Source organism: Plectropomus leopardus, chromosome 11, assembly GCF_026936395.1.
Source record: "Plectropomus leopardus strain MGB_pleo_1.0 chromosome 11, ASM2693639v1, whole genome shotgun sequence".
NCBI lineage: Eukaryota > Metazoa > Chordata > Actinopteri > Perciformes > Serranidae > Plectropomus > Plectropomus leopardus.
In genome coordinates, this window is record NC_142186.1 from 30,681,638 (window position 1) to 30,701,375 (window position 19,738).

The following is a 19,738-nucleotide window of genomic DNA, read 5'->3' on the forward strand; positions in this document are numbered from 1 at the left end:
AACATGTCATGAGGGATGCAACTGTCGCCTGTGACCTTTTTTCTTTTCTGTGTCATCCTATCTGTTCAGCAGAAATGACAAATACTGAAATGTCAGAACACGCAGTTATTATCAGATGAACTTACCCACTTTACTCAGGGCCCATGTTGATGACTCATTGTCGTTTATCAGCACTTGATGGCCCTTGTGACTGACTGTCGCGGTGCACATGGTTCCAATAGATGCAACTATATAAAGTTCCTCCGGATACATTACGCACCACGACTGTGGTGATTTGACTTCACAGCTTCCATTAACATCATATTCGCCATCTCTGCGACGGATAAACAGTGTGTTATAATCAGTAACATCTTGTAACGTCAGTCAACATTTTTGCAACAAAATTTGTTGTTTTCATGTGATTGTGTACATATGTGCAGGACTGATGCAGAACAGGTATATGAAAAGCTCAAATTCACATGATTAATGTCGCTGGTGAGCAGAAATACACTTGAGAGACAAAAGCAAAGCCTAACCTTGTTTACCTATTTCATAAAAAAGATCATGTCTCCATGTTTGCAGCCACTTAAGCTTCTTCCTGGAGCCTGAATCATAAAATCTGCATTTTCCCCCATTGTCAATTAACCTGCTGAGTATTTTCTCAATGGAATGAATAATTCTTTTGTCTAAATATATTCATAAAACATAAAGAGTGTTATCATTATATAGTTTTTCCACCAACAGTTTTTTCCTAATGACTTATTTTTCAACTGTAGTAGGTCGCATTGAGTATATACAAAAAATTGTTGGCATTGTACATTTCTGCAAACCATAGCTACGTCACAATTTCATGTTTTTATGTAGTGGATGTGTCAAAGCTTTAAAAAATAACCTATTTTTGGGCCATTATCACAGCAGGAACAGCATTATGTTTTGGTAAACGACATCTGCTTTTTATGCCACTATCCACGCTGAAATAGCAGCAATGTCTTGGTTAAAAGCAACCGCTTTTTGTGTCACTTTTCCAACCGGAAAAGCAACGATACCTCAGTAAAAAACTACTGCTGCTCTTGCCCCTCCCCGCTGTAAAAGCAGCAATAACTCTGTAAAAAACAAATGCTTTTTGTGACACATTCCCAGCAGGAAAAGCAAAGATTTTCCAGTAAGAACAAGCACTTTTCATGGCAATATCCCCACTGGAACAACAGTTGGGCCACGACAAACACCCACATTTGTTGCTTAAAAAGCTGCTGGAAACACAGCAATGATTCGCTAAATCACAACCAGTTCTGTTGATTTCGAAAAGTGGTCTGCAGCTTGGCAGGCATCTGGAACAGGTAATACACCATCCACCATCCCCTCCACCTCCTGATGACACCTTAAATACGACATCACTTTAGAAACATTCATATGGTAAAAATGAAAGAAGAAAATCTGTCATATACTTGCTTTGCAGAAATGTACAATGCCAACATTTTATGTTAAGAAAAACAATTAATAGCACGTCATGGAGCCTATTGTTATAGATGTTTTTAACTCAAATATCAACATGAGTTGGGCTTTCCCCTGACACCAATAACAATAACACATGAGATAATATCAGCAAATGTGGTTCAAATTGAAATCACTGTGATGGAAATTTCCGATGGGCATTGCTATGAGGCGCAGTAAAGGTCGCTGTGGGGGGTCAAAATATTCAGCACCCTGCAGTATTTCTACTATATCAAAGCAACTGTTTCAAGAGTTTGCTCACAATGTAATAACCACTGCTGAGCTTAAATCTATTAAAACATTACTGATAATATTACTAGGATTATGATATTCAAAATGACTAAACTTGGAGATCCTATGATTCAGAGGGGAAATCATCAGCTAGCTCCCAGAATACATCTGAATAAAAGCTAATGATGCAACAGTATAGACACATATTGGGTGATGCACCAACGTGAAGCATATCAGCTTCTACCTGCATACGACTTCGATGAGGACTGAATATGTCGGCAAAGAGCCCGAGCACGAGCAGTTCAGCAAATAATCGTAGTCCGTCGAGCAAGTGACATTGCACAAAGACGTGACTGCAAAACAAAGGAAATTGTAGTCAGTTATCATCACATTTACTATATTTAGCATTCAAGCTCTACGAAGCAGAGAGGCCGCAGCATCAAGACAAACAAAATTTTACAAGACAAAAAAAAGTTCATTTCAGTGGAGTTCATAAAAGTATTTACCACATTTAACATTCGTGCACTATGAGTGTCTAACCCTGTTTACTGAGGCAGTCACATAAGTTTAAAATCCGTTTTTCAAGGGAAACTTGGCCCGAGGACGCAGCATGGAGACAAACGAATGAAAACGCAGAGTAAAAGTTTATCTGAAATGACCTACAATTAATGTGGTGACTTATTTTTAGAAATTCATATCAATATACAAAAAGATTAGATAAGTCAACTTACCACCATGAGCAAACAAAGTGAGGTCCCACAGCAACAATAAGAGGACAGGTTTGAGAGCCATGGGGACGACCCACTTTTATCAGCCACTGGTTAGACAGAAAGAAACACAGAAGCTGAAACTAAATATAGAATTAAGTTTCATGGTAAAACAGATCAAAAAATTTCACTGTAAACTAAAAAAAGATTCAGCCTTTTTGTGGGATTTGCTGCTACATTGAGACAAAATTTTGTTAATTATCAATTTTAAAAAGGCTCTATAATGAACCATGAACATCATCATTAGCTTTCACAATTAATCAATAATTAAACGCATTTAAAAAGAGTCTCAATGACTACTACTCAAAAATAAAGTTAATTAAATGAATAACAAACTACCTTAACATCATAAAAAGATCATTTTTTCATAAGCATTTTCTGTTCTTAATATGAATACATATAAAGAATAAAGCATCTTACCTTCTTTAAATATAAAATTCTTCCACTAAATCAGTTAACAAGTTAACAGAGTCCCCGATGCACTGACGTCTGTGTGAGAATGCTTAGTGGAACATCATCGGCATCATCATAATCGTCGGTGGTGTGACTAAGGATGTGGTTTATAACCCTCTGAGCAGCGTCTGCGTGGTGCCTCCCCACCGCATCCATTCTGCTGCTATGAATATGCAAGAGTTAACCCGAGAGCAAAAAAAAAGTCAACAGGAAACTCAACTGTTCTTCTACAAAATAATTTAGTCATCACATTTTTGTCGCCTAAGTAAACTTGATAAATACATTATTTTTTTAATTTAAATGATAAATCTAACAATTTGTGTTACAGTCATAAAATGTATTAATTATTACCTATTTGCTCAAATCATTTTTAACACTGAGTCACAATACGACCAAAACATGTTTCAGTTCTGAGATGACTCTAAAACATCAAGAGATGCTTTCTAAAAGCTTTTAAAAGACCCTTATCATACACCTACATGTCTGCTTAAACATTTTATCAGGGGTTTTCAGTATTTTCCACCAGTGTGCATCTGAATGAGTCATAATCCAGCTGTGAAACCCCTCACAGTTTACTTTTAATAGCTAAATTAGCTCGAAATTTGATTAACTCAGAGTATTTTGAGCTAAACACATACAAACACATACAAACACATACATTTTCCAGCAGGACTTGATGCAAAAGAATCATGGTTCCTGAGAAAATAATGTGCCATCTGATACATATTACAATTCATTAACTGTTTTCTTTGGCACAATGGGTGGGCTGTTGTGGTATTCAAATCAACATGTAGGTTTTCAGACCCGTCTCGCTTAATGTCACTTTTCCAACATTAGTCAAAGGTAGATGCCGTTCTTTCACACAAAAAACAAACAAAGCTGAGCACCTAACGGGCTTTGAAGCAGGTTAGTGAAACACAACGAAAGAACCAGATGAACAAAAAATACTTTTTGAAGCTGATCCTGCAGTTGCGCTTGAGCAAGGCACTTCTTTAAACTAGGGTTAGTCTCAAGGTGACTGTGGAGCTGCAACATGTAGTCAATTAACCCTTAGGGCCCGCTGTAATTATAAAAACACTCATATCCCTCTGCACATGAAATGCGCTTTTCAAAATTAAGCTTTAAAAAATATTATAAATTAATACTTTTTTTTAGTTTCATTGCATTTTTTTTCTTTTAGCAAACGCCAAGCCGAATAATAATTATCATGTATTAATTAGATTTCAGAATTTTAACCCTTTCAAAACCAGTTGTTTGTCATGATGCCATTATGCTTTTAGATGGGAAAAAATAAAATGCATTACTTTCAATATACTACATGCAGAGGCAGATCTTTTTGTGATGACCACAGCCTGGGATATGACAATGATTTGTTATGGATATGTCAGCAACACTGATTGTGACAGTGCATCTCCTGGAAGTAGCATGTCTGTTCTCCATATATATGCCAAATAAGTGACATCATCAGGTAGAAAATCGTAAATAAAAATTCCACGGCAAAAGCCAAGAGTGACAGAATGTCTTTTGCACTTAACAGTATGAATGTAACAATTTTGTTTAGACTCAGTGTAGGAGCTGAACAAAAATACACAATCTTGCCAAAATGTATGCCATATGCATGAACACATCTAAAATTTGCAAAAAATTGCAAAAAAAAGTCTAAAAAGTGATTAATTAATTTAATTGCCAATTCATTTTCTGTCAGTTGAATAGTCAATGAATTAGCTAATGATTGCAGCTCAATTAGTCTGCAGCTACTTTTAATTATTCAGTCAATTGTTTTAGTCATATTCATAGTCATATTTAGTTATATTAGTCATATTTTTTTTTTTTTTGCGAAATTGCTAAACATCTGACAGCTCCAGCTATTCAAATGGAGAACTGGCCGCTTTTCTCTCATCATACAAATCAACACATTTGAGGTCAAAGATAATATCTTTTTTTTAACTGACATTTACAGGTATTTCTCAATGTTTTCTGATGTTTCAAAGCAGTGCTGCACTGTGGCTGCAGGTTAGGAGGATGGTTTGCAGTTAAGGTCTCAAACTTGACTGTTGTGTCAGAGGGTTGCTGTCTAAGATGTGCCTTTAAAGCGCTCAGCAAATGGCTTGTACTAGCAACTGACGGCCACCAGAGGTCCCTGTGAACGAGGTTTACTTTGAGCCTGCTGCAGTTCACAGTCCTCAAATGTTTTGATGGACATCTGCCCACTAAGGAGCACACTGTCAGTGCATTTACTAAACTTTTAATGACTTCTGATTCAGTTATTTTTACTTTTAACACACCTACCACAGGAAGTAGAACGAATGATTTGCACGTGTAAGTGTACTGTAGACACTGGTCGCAGATTTCACCTGACAGTCTTCTGCTCATATGGAGAAGTAAACAGGCTGCCTAAAATATTTTCTTCTTTTCCTTTCCTTTCTTTTCTTTTCTTTTCTTTTGTAATTCCACTAAATGGCAGCAGATGTGAAAATCTGACTCTGTGTTGAAAAACAAGGTTGTGTCTTTTTGTAGTCGTGGGTGAGGAGGATTTTGTTACAGTGATATGAAGTTTTGCTGACTGTACACAGTTTTGAGAACAACAAACCTTTTGGAACATGTTTTTTTTATAGTTTTGTGAACTGAAACACAATTTTGTTCCTGTTTTCAAAATTGGATCTTGTGTTTCTGACTGTAACTGCGGTTTTAGATGATACTATGTTATCTCTATTATTCGTTTTAGGTGATTGTCATCATGACCATAATATCTCACATTATATGCATACCCAACATAAAATGCAATCCTACATCTGCTCATTTTAATGCCAGTGCATATTTTGCAGATATATCTGCTATTTTACATATGTATGGTCTAATCAGGGATCCTATTTAAGCGGTTTTATTAACAACATTTTCCTCTGTTAAAAGGTTAAAAACTTTCAACATTAGCTCTTGTGCCTCTTGTGGTCTGTTTTTGTAAAAACTCAGCACATGCAGGCCTGGTTTGTTAAGTGCAGGAGAGAATTTCTGCACTTTTACTTGCAAAGCAGGCTTACTGTAAAGTAAAAAAAAAACAAACACAAAAAACAAAACAGTGTGCAGGAAACTTTAACTTGCAGCAAAGTTAACTGCAACTTAAAGGACAATGTGCAGGAGTTCTCTCCTGTCTTTCCTAAGGACATTTTCTCCTACGCACCTGTCTACAAGAAACTGAAGGTATGCATCATCCCTCACAGTCAAGATTGAAGTATAATGAAATCATGCAACACAATGTCACATTTTTTCCAAAAAGTTACCTCCTTGTTATTTAGTGTCACTTATTTGCAAAGTTTTCAAATGCAGAAAGACATCAATATTAAAGCACAATGGAAAAACATAAGGACAAACACATTGTTAGTTAGCTACAAGCAAAAAAAATGTGTTGTGTAGGTGATAATCTACCTTATTCTTCAGATGCTGCAGTCTTCCTCTCACATGTTCCATCTGATGAAGACAACAGAAGGTTAGTCCTCTTTTACAGGGCTGGCGACATTATCAGCATGTTGACAGTGGACTCATAGATCCACATAAAGTGATGTTGGAGAAACATAATCTTCGCACTCTGCAGAGACTGATGGAGGCGTTGCTGTTTCAAGGCAAAGAATAGTGTTTGTGAACAAAGAGAGAACCATGTCTTCATGTGAGGGGGAAGTAGGCCAACAGCTTTTCTGCAAACTGAATGTCAAACAGTGATTGATTTCACCTCTGATAAGGAGGTGATATTACTCGCTTTGCTCAAAAGGTCCAGTATTTCACATGAGACAGATGAAAACTTTAAGCTACAGTTGGCCATTTTTGTGAAAATAAGTTTTGGTCACATTTTCTGTTACTTTATTCTGAAAAAAGTACACAGATAATCTGTAAAATAAAAACATGTCCCTCCTCCTCAAACTACTGCAGAGCAAACAGCAGAGACAAACAATCAGAGCTGAGAAGTCTCTAAAGCAGTTGTCAGTCAAGCACTGCTCGTGAAGTACGATCAAACTATAAAGCCAGGCAGTGCTGATTAAACATGAATCAAGATTTTGTTACTGCATTGCCTATTTCTTGCCTCAGATGTTTCCAGAAACATGAACAGTGCACAGCACGTGTGATTGTCAGGTGCTGGTTGATAGTAGGAACATTTAAAGTGAAAAACAAAACTAACTGCCGCACACTGAAGAACTTAACTGTGACTTAATTCAGAAACAGATTTTATTGCACTTTTTAGCAGTAAAATGGGAGAGTTTGTGACCTGGCTGCCATGTCAAATTCAGTCAGCTGAAATACCACAGTCCACCAGCCCAACCAACTTTCTCATTTTTCAACTAAACCATACACTAAAATATGTTTAATCAATGCAGTGGCAGAATCTTGATTCATATTTGATCTGCCTTGTTTGTCAGTTGGGCCAAAATTCACGAGCAGCGACTGACAGTATTGACAGCTGCATTAGAGACTCCTCGGCTCTGATTGGTTATTATTAAAATGTGTTTAGGCCGTTTGCAGCAGTAGAGTACACGGAGGTGTATGATTTTATCTCACAGATTATCAGTTTCAGTTAGTGCTGTGTGAATATAGTGGCAATTTCAGTAATACAACAAAAAGGTTAATTGTTTCAATTAAAGTTACTAGCTGTGGACAGAAAAATTGATGCAATGCAGTAAAAAAAATATTTTTGTGTAGCAATATCATATTGTTGCACAGACGCCAAGTAGTGATTATAAATTATTAAAATTATAAATACAAATTCAGTCTACTGGAGTAAAACAATTTCTAAGAATTAATAAATTGCCTTTTCAGTTCTTTAGATATATTTTGCTGAAGTGAGATGAACAGACTGAAAACTTTATCTTATCAAATAACACAGATGTTGACAAAGTTTCCCTTTGAGGACATAATTTGCAGTTGAAGAAAGGTAATAAATGACAGCGTATTTTATCTCAATATTCAGCGTATTGCAAAATGTTTAAAATTGCACTAATATTGTATCATGAAGTATGTATTGTGATGAAACCGTAAAGTCGAGTCTCGGGTGATCTCTAAATGTTAATAACTACAGCTTTAAATCTGCTAAACTACATGAACATAAAAATGACAGTAACTTGTACGGCATTATTTGATTTTAAATTATTATTTGAAGTGGAATGAGAAACAGTTTTTCAGGGGTGCATCCCCTGACAAAATTTAACTCGGGGGAATATTCTGGATTTTTTTTTCTCTTTTTTTTTGAGTAAAAAATAGTCCCACCATGGGATTATCATTATTACTAGACTTGAAAATACATATTTTAAACACTGGTTTAATGACTGTAACAAACACCTAATGTCAGTAACAGGAATATTCAGTACTTCACAAACACAACACCAACCAACCAACCATATACTCACTGGGGAACTCCATGAAGTGTTGTTCATTTCATTGTCACATCACAGTCTTTCATAATGTGAACCAGGACACTTATAGAGTCTTAGTCTTAAAACAAATCACTTTATTTTGAGTTTGCTCTAACTTTAATTCTTTTTTCCCCACTTTCTAGCACTCATCTAGTAGTTTAGCACCACCTTTTGAGTCAAATACAGTTATAACTTCCACTTTTTAAAACAGCAGCCTCCTTTTGTGTGACGCTACACAGCTGTGACTCAAAACATTAGGTTCCTCATTGAAGAGTCATTCATTTTGAAATAAATGTTAATAACTTCTATCAGGCAAACTATTAGCATAGAAACCTTTCTGTGAATAAATGTGACAATTTGAATGCAATCATGTCTTTTTTTTTTTTTTTACAATTTTCTTACACTACCAAAAGACAAATCAAAAGTGAAAGAGTTCAACTATGCTGCCGGCAGTCTTCTTCAGGAGTGTTTTAGTTGTTTTTCAGCATTCAGACTTTTTATACTCACAGCACCGCCATGTGACGTAACCACATTAGTGCAATGTAATATGATGCTCTCAGAAACTGCGGCAGAAATTGAAAGAAATAATACAAAAAGCTCACAGTTTATGGAGTGGTCATCATGACAATGCTAATAAGGCCGGTCAGACAGGAAGCTGTGTTCTCCTGACTGCTCAGACCGAACCAGGAACTGATCCTCTACAGAGGATGTAGTAGAAAGTTGACCTTTCATACTGCTTAACCCTTTGAAAACTGAGCAATGATGTATCAAAACATGGCCCCAAAAAAATGCAAGTAGAAATTTAAAAGAAAATTGCCCCAAAAGTAAGTCAAAAAGAAAAGTAAAATAATAATAATTATAAATTAAAAAATGACACAAAAAAGTGTAGAAAATAAAAAAATATATTTATTTATATTTTTATATTTTTTTCTGTAACCTAATTTAAGTATATAATAATAATGAATATGAATATAGTTTTCTGGATACTTTTTTATGTATTTCTTATTTATTAAATTCGCTTTGAAAACTAATTTTAGGTCATTGCAATTTGGGGGACATTTCTTGTCAAGTTGGTTATTGCCTTTTTTTTCCCGTGTGTGGGTTTTTTTTAAATCAAACTAGTTTCTAAGGTTTCAAAGATTAAATAGTTTGTGAGAGGCATCTGAAAGCAGCACAAGAAAACTGATTAAAACCAGGTTTTAGAGGTTTCAGACAAGTTAACCTGTTGTGTTGCAGCAATTTTAGAGCATGAAAAGGCAGCCCAAAATGCCCAAACACATATAGTTTGGAGGCACACCTGTGGGATGAGTTGACAATGACTTTGTTAACATGCACAAATATATTCTCTTTTTTTGTTCTTATTTCTGACAATATTCCTACTAGGCTGTTTACATGGCTTATAAAAATGAATACTGTACTAATATTCCCATTTACATGCAGCCGTGCATACTCCAATTTACGTGCTTTAACAAGTCGTTTAAATGTCAAAAGTAAATAAAAGAATGGCTGATTTTTTTTTTTTAATTTTCCACTGTTGGCTTTCATAATGTTCTAAAGTAAGTGCGTTTCTCCTTCTGACCAGAAATGTTGTCTTTTCTTGGGCATGTATCTTTACCCCACAGCCTTGCAAACTGTCAGTGAGTTGTTTTGTAGACAACATATCCAATGTTTACAACACACAGCTGACCGTAAACAGGCAGGAGACCGTGTCACAAACTCCCGTAAAAACAGCATGTGAGACACTTATTCTGAATGTGCTGTATACATGCAGAAATAATGCTATTACAACCCAGATGGTACTAGAATATCCCACATCTTAGTTGCAAAAGGTTAGATCCCAAAAAAGGCTTATTTAGGAATATCCAAATAGAATATGTTGTTTACATGACCTGTGTAATATTAGAGTGCATGTAAATGTAGTCAGTGACTAAGAAAACTGCTTCTACATTTAACTTATCTTATTCACAATGAGCACTTTTGCTTTTTCGATTCAAACCAAGAGGCGACACACAAATGTATCGCCTTTTTCCTTTTTAGTGAAAACAAGACTTAGTCGGGATGCCCTTGAGCGAAGCAATAAACCCAATCTGTTCCAGTGGAGCTGCCCGAGATTAGAAGAATGAGTACATGCGTTAAAAATAAAAAGAAACATTTCTCTGTATACATGAAGAGAATGATATCCAGTCGTAAATTCATTTCACAGTAATACAACTGGTACTTTCTGACCATGAATGGACCTTGTTGTTTGACATTTTGAGGTATGCTTCTCCTACAACTATCACTTAGTTATTACTAAAAGTACCACGGGCGACATGTTACCCCCTTTAACATGCATGACTTCGCCTGAAATCAATAAATTATAAATAACAGATTTTAGATTTTAAAAGGTCTTGAAGTCTAAACATTGTTTTGGTTAAATATATATGTTGTTCAATACAGTGTGTATCCTGTTTACTCTAGAAATTACACTCTTTTTGTTTGCTTTGTGGTTTTATAGTTAACATTATTCAAAAAAAATATCTGCATCAAAAATTTCCCTAAAGTAAAAAGCATGAACTTCTAAACCCAAAGATCAGATTGATGCGTTTTTGTTTTTTTTCATGCCTCCATAATTGACATCTGTAAAAAGTGTTCTGCAATATTCCAAAAATACAGAATAAAATGTAAAAGTTTTAATTGCTGCTGTGTGAGGCTGCACTGCAGAGCCCCTCAGTGTGGGGCAGTGGATGACTTGCACCACTGGAGGGCAGTAGAGATAGTTTGGCTTCATGTAAAGTAGAAACATGCATGAATTTGGACCGCCTCCTGTGTCCTTGCAGTGTCTGTTTGCAAACGTGAAAAGTGAAGTTAGCACTTTTGACCTTGTACTAGAGATTCAATATGTATTTTTGTCAGCGAATGACCTGTGGAACCAAATGCAGTGCAAAAATGTGCTTTCAATAACTAACACATGACTTATCGTTCGTGAGTAATATGAAAAGTTCTTGGCACAGCTCTCCAGGCACTTAGGTTTTTCTGTTTAAATAGATTTCATCTGGCAAACAGTGTCAGAGCTACTTTTCTCAGTCTCAATTTGTCTTTGTATTATCTCCTACCTTTTCTTTATAAATGAGCACAACACGTCTTTGCAGTGACGTCTAACACATACAGCTGAATTTGTATCAAGAAATTGTTGGCATCGTTTTTGGGGGATTTTCCTGCACTTCACAGTCTACGATAGCATCATTATGCCTATGTAAAAAATAAAACATAAGTAAATGTGCAGGAACATAACCCTGACTACCATTTTAAAAATCTGTTTTTTTAAAACATAAAATCAAACACACCAGATGCAGAGTCCAGAAGACATATTGTCAAAAAGCATTTAAGTAAAAAAATGGAGCAAAGTGACAAAAGCATCTTACCTAATCAGATCACCAGCGTGGAAACAGCTGTTCATGGATCTCTCACAGAGAGTTAACTGTGTAACACTGAAAAATCTAAATAATTAGCATTATTTTCCAGGCTTATGCGACAAAATAAACAAATTTAAATAAGTCAAAATGAAACAATCTCTCAATTTGAGAAGAACAATCAGCATCTTCTCAAATTCAGTCAACTTAAGAATTTAAGGCAGCATGAACACTAACTTTTTTAAGTTAAAACAAATTGTTAATTTTTACAGTGCACCTATTTCAGTGGCATTTCAAAAAAGATTTGGTTATTAAAAAATATGATTAACAATATAAAATGGTTCTTAAATTTGGATGGTTTGTGTTGCAATGCGTTCGCTACCTTTTTAAGTTTAAACTTCCATTTAAACATCGGGGAAATTAGTCATTTGGTACATCCATAGTTTGTACACTTAAAATATTAAAATGGGACTCACTTTCCACTTCACCTAAATCAAGCAACTCACACCTTCTGTTGTCCATATTGTTGAATCGTCCAACCTCAATGGCCAGAAGAAGAAAACCAGCTCAGCTGTGATACTACAGATCTTTGGCTTCTAAGGAGATGTCACACATGGTTCAGGTCTGAACTTCTGTTTTATATGCACATATGGAGTTAATTTTGGTCCTGGCAGAATGTTTTCAAACTATATTTCATCATTTTTCAATAAAAGATGCTGTATAGTTACAGGAAGAAATGTGATGACACATTAAAGGGAAAGATTGGATTTTTTGATGCAGGGTTTTATGGAGTACTTATCCATAGTCAGTGTATTACATACAGTAAATGTCAGTAAGCACGCCCCGGTTTTAAGACGCAGGCTGGAGTTTAACATGGAAGCTTAGCAATGTGCGGTTGAGGCAGCAGTGAAATGTACTTTAACCACCTAAACAAAGTCAACACAATTTTATTTATAAAGCCTATTATCACAAATCACAATTGACCTCAAAATCTAAACCTAAAAAATCAATATCATTGTAACTGTACTCTGTATTGAGATTATTTTCATCTCTACCTTTTCATTGATTTTTTTTTTAGGTGGGATCTTTTTTTAGGTGGTAAAATTACATACTATCGCTGACATCTAAACAGCACTACATTGCTCTCCTTCCTTGTCACACTCCAGCCTGCTTCTCTAATCTGGGTGCGTGCATGCTTTGTACAACCCCGCTTCAAAAAAACTATGCTTTAAGGTGACACAGAAGTCCACTGGAAGTTATGCAATAATCCACACTGCGCGGCATCCACTTGTTTGCTCCTGAAGAACAATAGAACAGAAAATGACACACTAATTATGAGCGCAAAAAGACAGTTACAACGTGTATGTTTGTGACCTTTTGCCAGTTTTTGTCGTATCTCAGAGGGTGTTCCTGGGGGCACGGTGCTGGTGGGGTGTGGGGGGTGGGGGGCTTTGCTCTTTTTAGTCGAGGCGGCTGAAACAGCTCTCCTCAGGTCGAGAAGCGGTTTTATCCCTCTCGAGGGCTGCAAGCTCTCGTCGAGTTGTTCTGTGAAGTGACCCGCACACTGAAGCAAAGTGGTGGAGGTGTCTTTACCGTGAGGGTGGCGAGCGCGGTGGTGCGGTCACATGTTCAGAGGTGGTGGTGATGGTGGGGGTGAGAAGTTGACCATGAGTGTGTGTGTGTGTGTGTGTGTGTGTGTGTGTGTGTGTGTGTGTGCTGGGGGGAGGTGTTTGGGGTTGTAGTGGGTAGATATGCAGTCTTGCAGCTGTGCGTGTGCTTGTCCATGTCTGAGTGAATAAGGGGAGGAAGGGGCAGCGAGGGGGTGAGGGGTGAGGGGGTGAGGGGGGGACTCAGGTTCAGAAGTGTTGAAGCATAAAATCTCTCTCTCTCTCTCTCTTTCTCTATCTCCCCCCTCTGTTGCTGGGCCAGACGCAAAGCAACAGCAATTTGTGCGATTTCACAGCTCACCGGATCCCTAAAACTCTGACAGCCTTGCGCTGAGGTGGGGGGTAATGAGGGAGGGGAGGGAGAGATGGAAGGAATGAGGAAGGTCGCACACACAGAGGGATGGAGCGGAGGAAGTGATGAATGTAGAAGTGACAGGGGAAATTGAAGATGGACAGATTGGAGGATGAGCAGGAGACATGAGGAGCAGATGTGGAGCAGACGTTTCAAAGAACAGACTCTCGAAACATACAGACATCATGTATGTGCTGGCACTTTGTCCTGATGACCACAAGAAACAAACTTATTTTGCTGATTTGCTCACTCTTACAGGGACATTCAGATATATTTGACTTGCTGATGTCGCTCTTACACCAAACAATTAAAGCATTTAAATGCATTCATACAATGGCCATGGAAAGTACTTGTTTCTAATTGGCATGCGGATGGCAGACAAACTCTCAAGTGTTGAAACAGACCTAATGAAGGCTTAAAAAAATATGAGGAAGTGGATGATTGTTTGAACGAAACAGCAAGAGGTTTGAGTGGTCGTGGTGTTAGATTCTTCCATTTTTGCCTCTCGTGTATTGTCTTAACTTTCAAAATATAGAGCCAAACATTTGCACTTTTTTTGGTTCACAGAGGTAATAAAATAAAGCCTCAATTCTCTTTGTGGCTTGAATGTAATGCAATAAATGAAAAGCAAACTCAGGGTACATATAAGAGCGATGATACACTCAGAGAACCCCTGATGTAGATTTGGTGGAAGAAATGTCTTCCTGCTTTGCACTGTGGTGGTTTTTGCTCTGGTGTCCATTATCTTATACAGAAATGCTGCATTATTATCGCTCACTTGACTCAAACAGTAAAGTTACAAAACAATCTGAAAGAATCTACAAGAAACAAGGCTGAAACTGACACCCAGACTGAATTGCCATTTTGTTTTTACTTTGTTATTTTTATTATTTGAATCACAATGTCTGGAACTACACCACTTAACAGACTTTTTAGTAACTTAAGTATGGTGTCATCAAAAATTAAGTGTCTTTTCTAATGTGGAAACTTCTTAAATACGGATCTCATCTTTTTGGGAAAACCTGAAGCCTCAGCCCACCATGAATGCACTAATACAGAAAATAATTATCTAAACACCTAATCTCACATTTGGATTATTCTCAGTAGATTTGTGAGGGTCTTTACTGATTGAAAGTAATCTTGGATTGTGCCCTCCTAGAGTGATTTAATCCATTCATTGTCCATCGTGCCCCTCTTAGCCTTAAATGAAGCTCCTATTGGGTGGCCATTACTTTGACCAAGACGTGCCTTATAGCCGTAAAAAAAAGGGTCACAACCTTAAAGGACCACCACCAACCTCAGAGGACCTCTCAGCAATCTCCATATAAAGTGTTTATTTCCTATTTTGATTTAGATGTGTCATTCAAAATCTCACGCTCAGTGCTGTCGTCGGTGCCTCTTGACCTTGGTTTCCTATTTGAAAACTTACTGCAAGCAAAGGGCAGCAGAGTATTGAGACTGACAGGCTAATTTCCATGCTGGGGTCACTCAGAAATCTGACCATGCTCGGTGTCAAACGACAGCCGAAGGAGCCCTCTCAGCACCAGAGGGGAGGCCGAAGGACCAAGAAAGAGAAAGAAAGATGTACTGCAGAGAAGATGAGATACCACAGATACCGATTCAAAGAGCGGCTGAGCACTCTTGTGATAAGAAATGTCACCTGAGTGCTTTGTTTTGGCTGGGGGTCAAGAGAGGGTTCGAGGAGAGGGGGGTATTTGAGTGTGTGTTGGTGATCGGAGGGTGTGTGGAGGGGGATCAGGACATCTGCGCAGGCTTTGAAGAGGTCAGCCACGGGACAGGAACCGTTCTTAATCCCCCCAGCTGGGTTTGCAAGAGAGGATTTGGACCTCTGCTCTCTCTCCGCCTCCACCCACAACAGTAGCTAATTGAGCTCCGGCGCTCTGATCGCAGCACTTCCATGCAAAGCCCTGCATGCTTTCACAGGGCTTTGGAGTCGGACCAGGAAATCCCTTTTACTGTCTGGCTGCTATTATCAATGATACCTGGCACGGGATTATCCACATCGTCTGACACATGTCCACGCATTTCGATGGATAGTGATACAAACATTATTGCAAGTATAATCCAATCATATAATATATAATTATCCTGCAATGAGCCATTTTGCATAATCAGGACATTTACTTTTCGAACTTTAACTGTAAAAAATTATAAATTTTAATTGCATTGCAAAACCAAAAACATATCTCTTCACTTCAGATTCACTACCTTCACTAACTAGCTCTGACTTTACTGCTTTGCATTTTCCTTTGCACTTTTGCACTGCTGCATCTCTTTAAAATGTTGTATTCTCCTTAATTTGATGCATTTTATGTACTATACTACTTTTTTAGCTTTATTTTATTCATATTATAGTCATGGGTTTTATTTTCCATCTTATTCTATGCATCCTGTGAACTCTGTTTTTCTCTCTATTATTTTATCTTACTTTTACTAGTATTATGAGGTGTGTTTTATCCATGTAAAGATGCATTCTATGTGTTCTATTTCGATCTTATCTTGTTTTTACATGCCAGCTTTATCATGTATTTATGTCTTTTCATGTCAAGCTCTTGGTGCATGTAATTTCTTTGTTATAAAGCACGTTGGGCTACATTTCTTGTGTGAAAGGTGCTATATAAATATAAAGTTTATTGTTATTAATATTATTGTAACATAGTATTTCAGAGCATCATCTTCCATTCCCTTTAAAAGCCAGGTGGTGCACTGCTATTTATACAGCAGATTCAACAAATTGGATTCAACAAATTGGAGAAGTGAGCGAGTAATGCAGTTAGACCAATAATGTCACTGCGTTACATTTAAGCAGCAAAACTAAAAACTGTACTCTGCTGTTTTGTAAGAGAAAAATGGAATTAAACTTTTTGAAAATCATCAGAAAAGTGAAGCTGTTCCTTGAGCGTAAAACCACGTCTCTGCAGCTCCTGTCTGCTCAATGTTCACTTAGAAAATCGAATGAATATTTTCCTCATTTATGATGCACTATTTTGCAAATGCAACTATTTTGTGAGCATGCAAGTTAAAATTTCACTTGGTCGCATTCACACGAGTGCTTGATGCAGACTGAAGTCTCTAGTATTGACAAAGCTGACTCGTTATTTTTCTGATATTCTAACATCTTTTCCCCTGTTCAGTGCCCCTCCCCCTCCTAAATGACATTACCATACAGGCTGAGGGGGGTCAAGTGAAGGTTCCCGCCCTGATCAGCTAACTGGAAAACTCACAGTTTCAGAGGTCACGGATAAGCCGCCCTATTGGGCGATTGGTCAGACAAATCAAATTAGCATCCCCCTGTGATCCCCTCCTGAACCGCCACCCATGAAGAATTAGATGAGGCGGCTGCATATTTTATTTGATTCATCCATGTGGTATTTGATGTGTGGATATGTAGACGTGAACAATTAGATATACCAGATATCACAGGTGTAAATGCTGGAGGGTGTTTTACAGTATTTGTAGTTCTGGTGTTCTTTTATATTTTTTGTCCTGGTTTTGAAGATAATCATTTATTTGTAGCAGTATTTGAATAAGCAAAACTGTCCTCAAAAATATGACCACATAAGAAATTTTTGTAAGCAGAAATTACGAACTCTATTTGTGATTTTTGCTTGTCGGTGACCTCCAGTGGCTATAGCAATGATTACTGCAGGAAAAAAGGAAATCAGTTGAAGCGTAATGAGTGACAAAGTCAGTTAGGATGGGAGGGAGAGCAGGTGCACGGGTTAAATAAATCGTGGACATTCATCCAGGAGACTGGTGTTGACGTCTGGAGTGAAAACAAAAAACAACAGTGAGCTATTTTAACAACCTAATGTAGTATGCTGACAAATGTCCTGTGATGTACGTTACATGCATAATGTCTGTTATGTATGCGATAAGTGTTATGTTACGTTACTTTAGTAAAGTGGTGATTAAAGTCAAGCCATGATCCTTTTTTATAAATCAACCAAAAAAGTTTTTTGCCTTAACCAAACCAGGCAGTTTGTTGCCACTGTGACTGTTTTCACAAAGTTATTTTCCAACAGTAGGTGCACAAATTTAGGAAAAACATATGACCCATGTGGTTGTTTGGGTTTGTGGACTTGTTGGAATAAGTTTTCTTAGCCACACTGATGGGCATGAAGACAAAAACTGCAAATTGCAGAATTACAATGCAACCAGTCATGACAAGGTGATGACGTCCTTCCAAAATATTATCAGAGAAAAAGGTTGTCAGACACGCATGCACATCTGATGCAAGCAAGAGGAAGAGGTGGTATAACATGCACCAACAGTCCCTGGTCAGACTCAAAGCAGGGACATTAGTTACATGGTCAGTGTCTTAAACACCAAGCGCCAACAAGACTCAGATCATCATAGAGTTTATATACTTCAGAAGGACACATATATTCTGTCTGTCAACTGGAGTTTGTGTTTTCTCCATGTCTGCTCCACTTTCCTCCAACAGTCTAAAAACATGGAAGTTATCTCGAGTAATGAGTCTGTAAAAAATGTCTGTCTTCCTGTCTGTCTTAATGCGTCAGCCCTGTGACAGACTACAGACCGGTTCAAGGTGTACCCTTCCCTTAGCTCAGTATACTAGGAATTATGTCCATATTGGACAATTACGCACCTCACAATTTATGTCCAACGCCAGCGCCCAGTGCTGAAGAAAGACATAGTGTGTCCTCTATGTGGTGACTCAGACCGTAGGGCGTGGAGGTCGGGGTGGAGGATGGGCTGGTGGCACATCTGATTTCCCCAAAGACTGAAGTTCACGTTCAATCACATAACTGCAATTACAATTTAAGTTTTTATTAGAGTTTGAGCAAAGGTGCCAAAAATTAACAGTCAATTGTAAATGTATGTCAAATGTTGGCTTAATGTATATCAATTATTCTTGAGTATTTCATAATTGGTAAAAAAAAATTGAATTCCTATTAAAACAGAAGAAAGACTTTTAAAATACTTTCTCAATTCATTAAACATAAAAAACAAAAATAGGTCAAACCTTGTAGTCTTTATGGCTGGACTGTGTATGAAACATCTCTATTTTGAAACAAGGGTATTTAATTTTAAACAGGAAATGGTAGCATTTAATCAGTCGTGGACCCATGGATCAGCTGTCTTGTGCGAGCTAAAAACTGGAGTACACAAGCCTCTCCACCACAGCGAGGCCGCAGTCCAAGAGAGGAACCCTAACCATATTTTAACCATATTTTTTTGTAACAACCACAATCTTTCCGTAACCCTAGCCAAATCATAGCTTTTATGCACAGATGTTGTCAAAAACAGGAATTTTATCAAAATACACAAGATTGTCCGATATCTTTGTTCTTGTGCAGCGATAAGGCTGCATTTCTTTGTCAGTGTATGTTGGGATAAACTCCAGCCCCTGGCAACCCTGGACAGGATAAATGGGTAAAAACACTAAATGGATGTTTGTGTCTCTTGATTGTTATCTTCCAATACCATACTGTCGAGCTCATTTATTAGGACAGTATCTATTTAGCGCAAGTTTCATTATAGCTGCTAATATGAGGAGTTACAGCCAGTTTTAGCTTTAGAGAGTACAGACCGAAGAGTGCGGAGGTCAAAACATATGGTATTCAACCGTTGCTAAAATTATTGCGTGACAGAATTGAAGAAGACAGAACTGGTCAAACTCTGCCAGAGAGGATTATTCAACTGAACATCTGTTGAGTCAAGATATTCTCCTGCTCATGAACAAATGATGATAGAAATGGTACTACTTTGTTGTATAAAGCTCAATCACATAAGAGGACACTGACGGTGACCTGCTCCATATGCACCTCATTTCGATAAATGCATGCAAACACTGGGTGTCTCAAATCTCTATTGAGATTGCATATAAGCCTCAGCTAACAGGACATTCATGTTGGCACTCGGCTTGACCCACCCGTCTCTGTGATTTCATTTTTATCCCCCTCCACAACTTTGACCTTGCACACCACCAGCATTTGGTAAGCAATGATTTATCTGCCAAATA

At 37.5% G+C, this 19,738-nt stretch overlaps 1 protein-coding gene across 3 annotated transcripts in view; it reads right to left on the minus strand.

Moving 5' to 3' along the window:
• Positions 1-19,738, minus strand: part of il21r.1 (interleukin 21 receptor, tandem duplicate 1) — a 64,772-nt gene that overhangs the window by 11,384 nt on the left and 33,650 nt on the right. For 2 of the 3 annotated variants that reach the window (XM_088084608.1, XM_088084607.1), the window contains exons 5-10: positions 18,362-18,521; positions 6,345-6,386; positions 2,889-3,084; positions 2,433-2,518; positions 1,946-2,054; positions 126-313 (exon numbers count right to left, since the gene is read on the minus strand). In XM_088084608.1, the coding sequence (XP_087940734.1) occupies positions 126-313; positions 1,946-2,054; positions 2,433-2,493 (358 nt within the window). In that variant the 5' untranslated portion in view covers positions 2,494-2,518; positions 2,889-3,084; positions 6,345-6,386; positions 18,362-18,521. Of the gene's footprint in view, positions 1-125; positions 314-1,945; positions 2,055-2,432; positions 2,519-2,888; positions 3,085-6,344; positions 6,387-8,919; positions 8,978-18,361; positions 18,522-19,738 lie in introns of those variants that run through there. The other variant, XM_042490850.2, reaches the window with a different exon arrangement.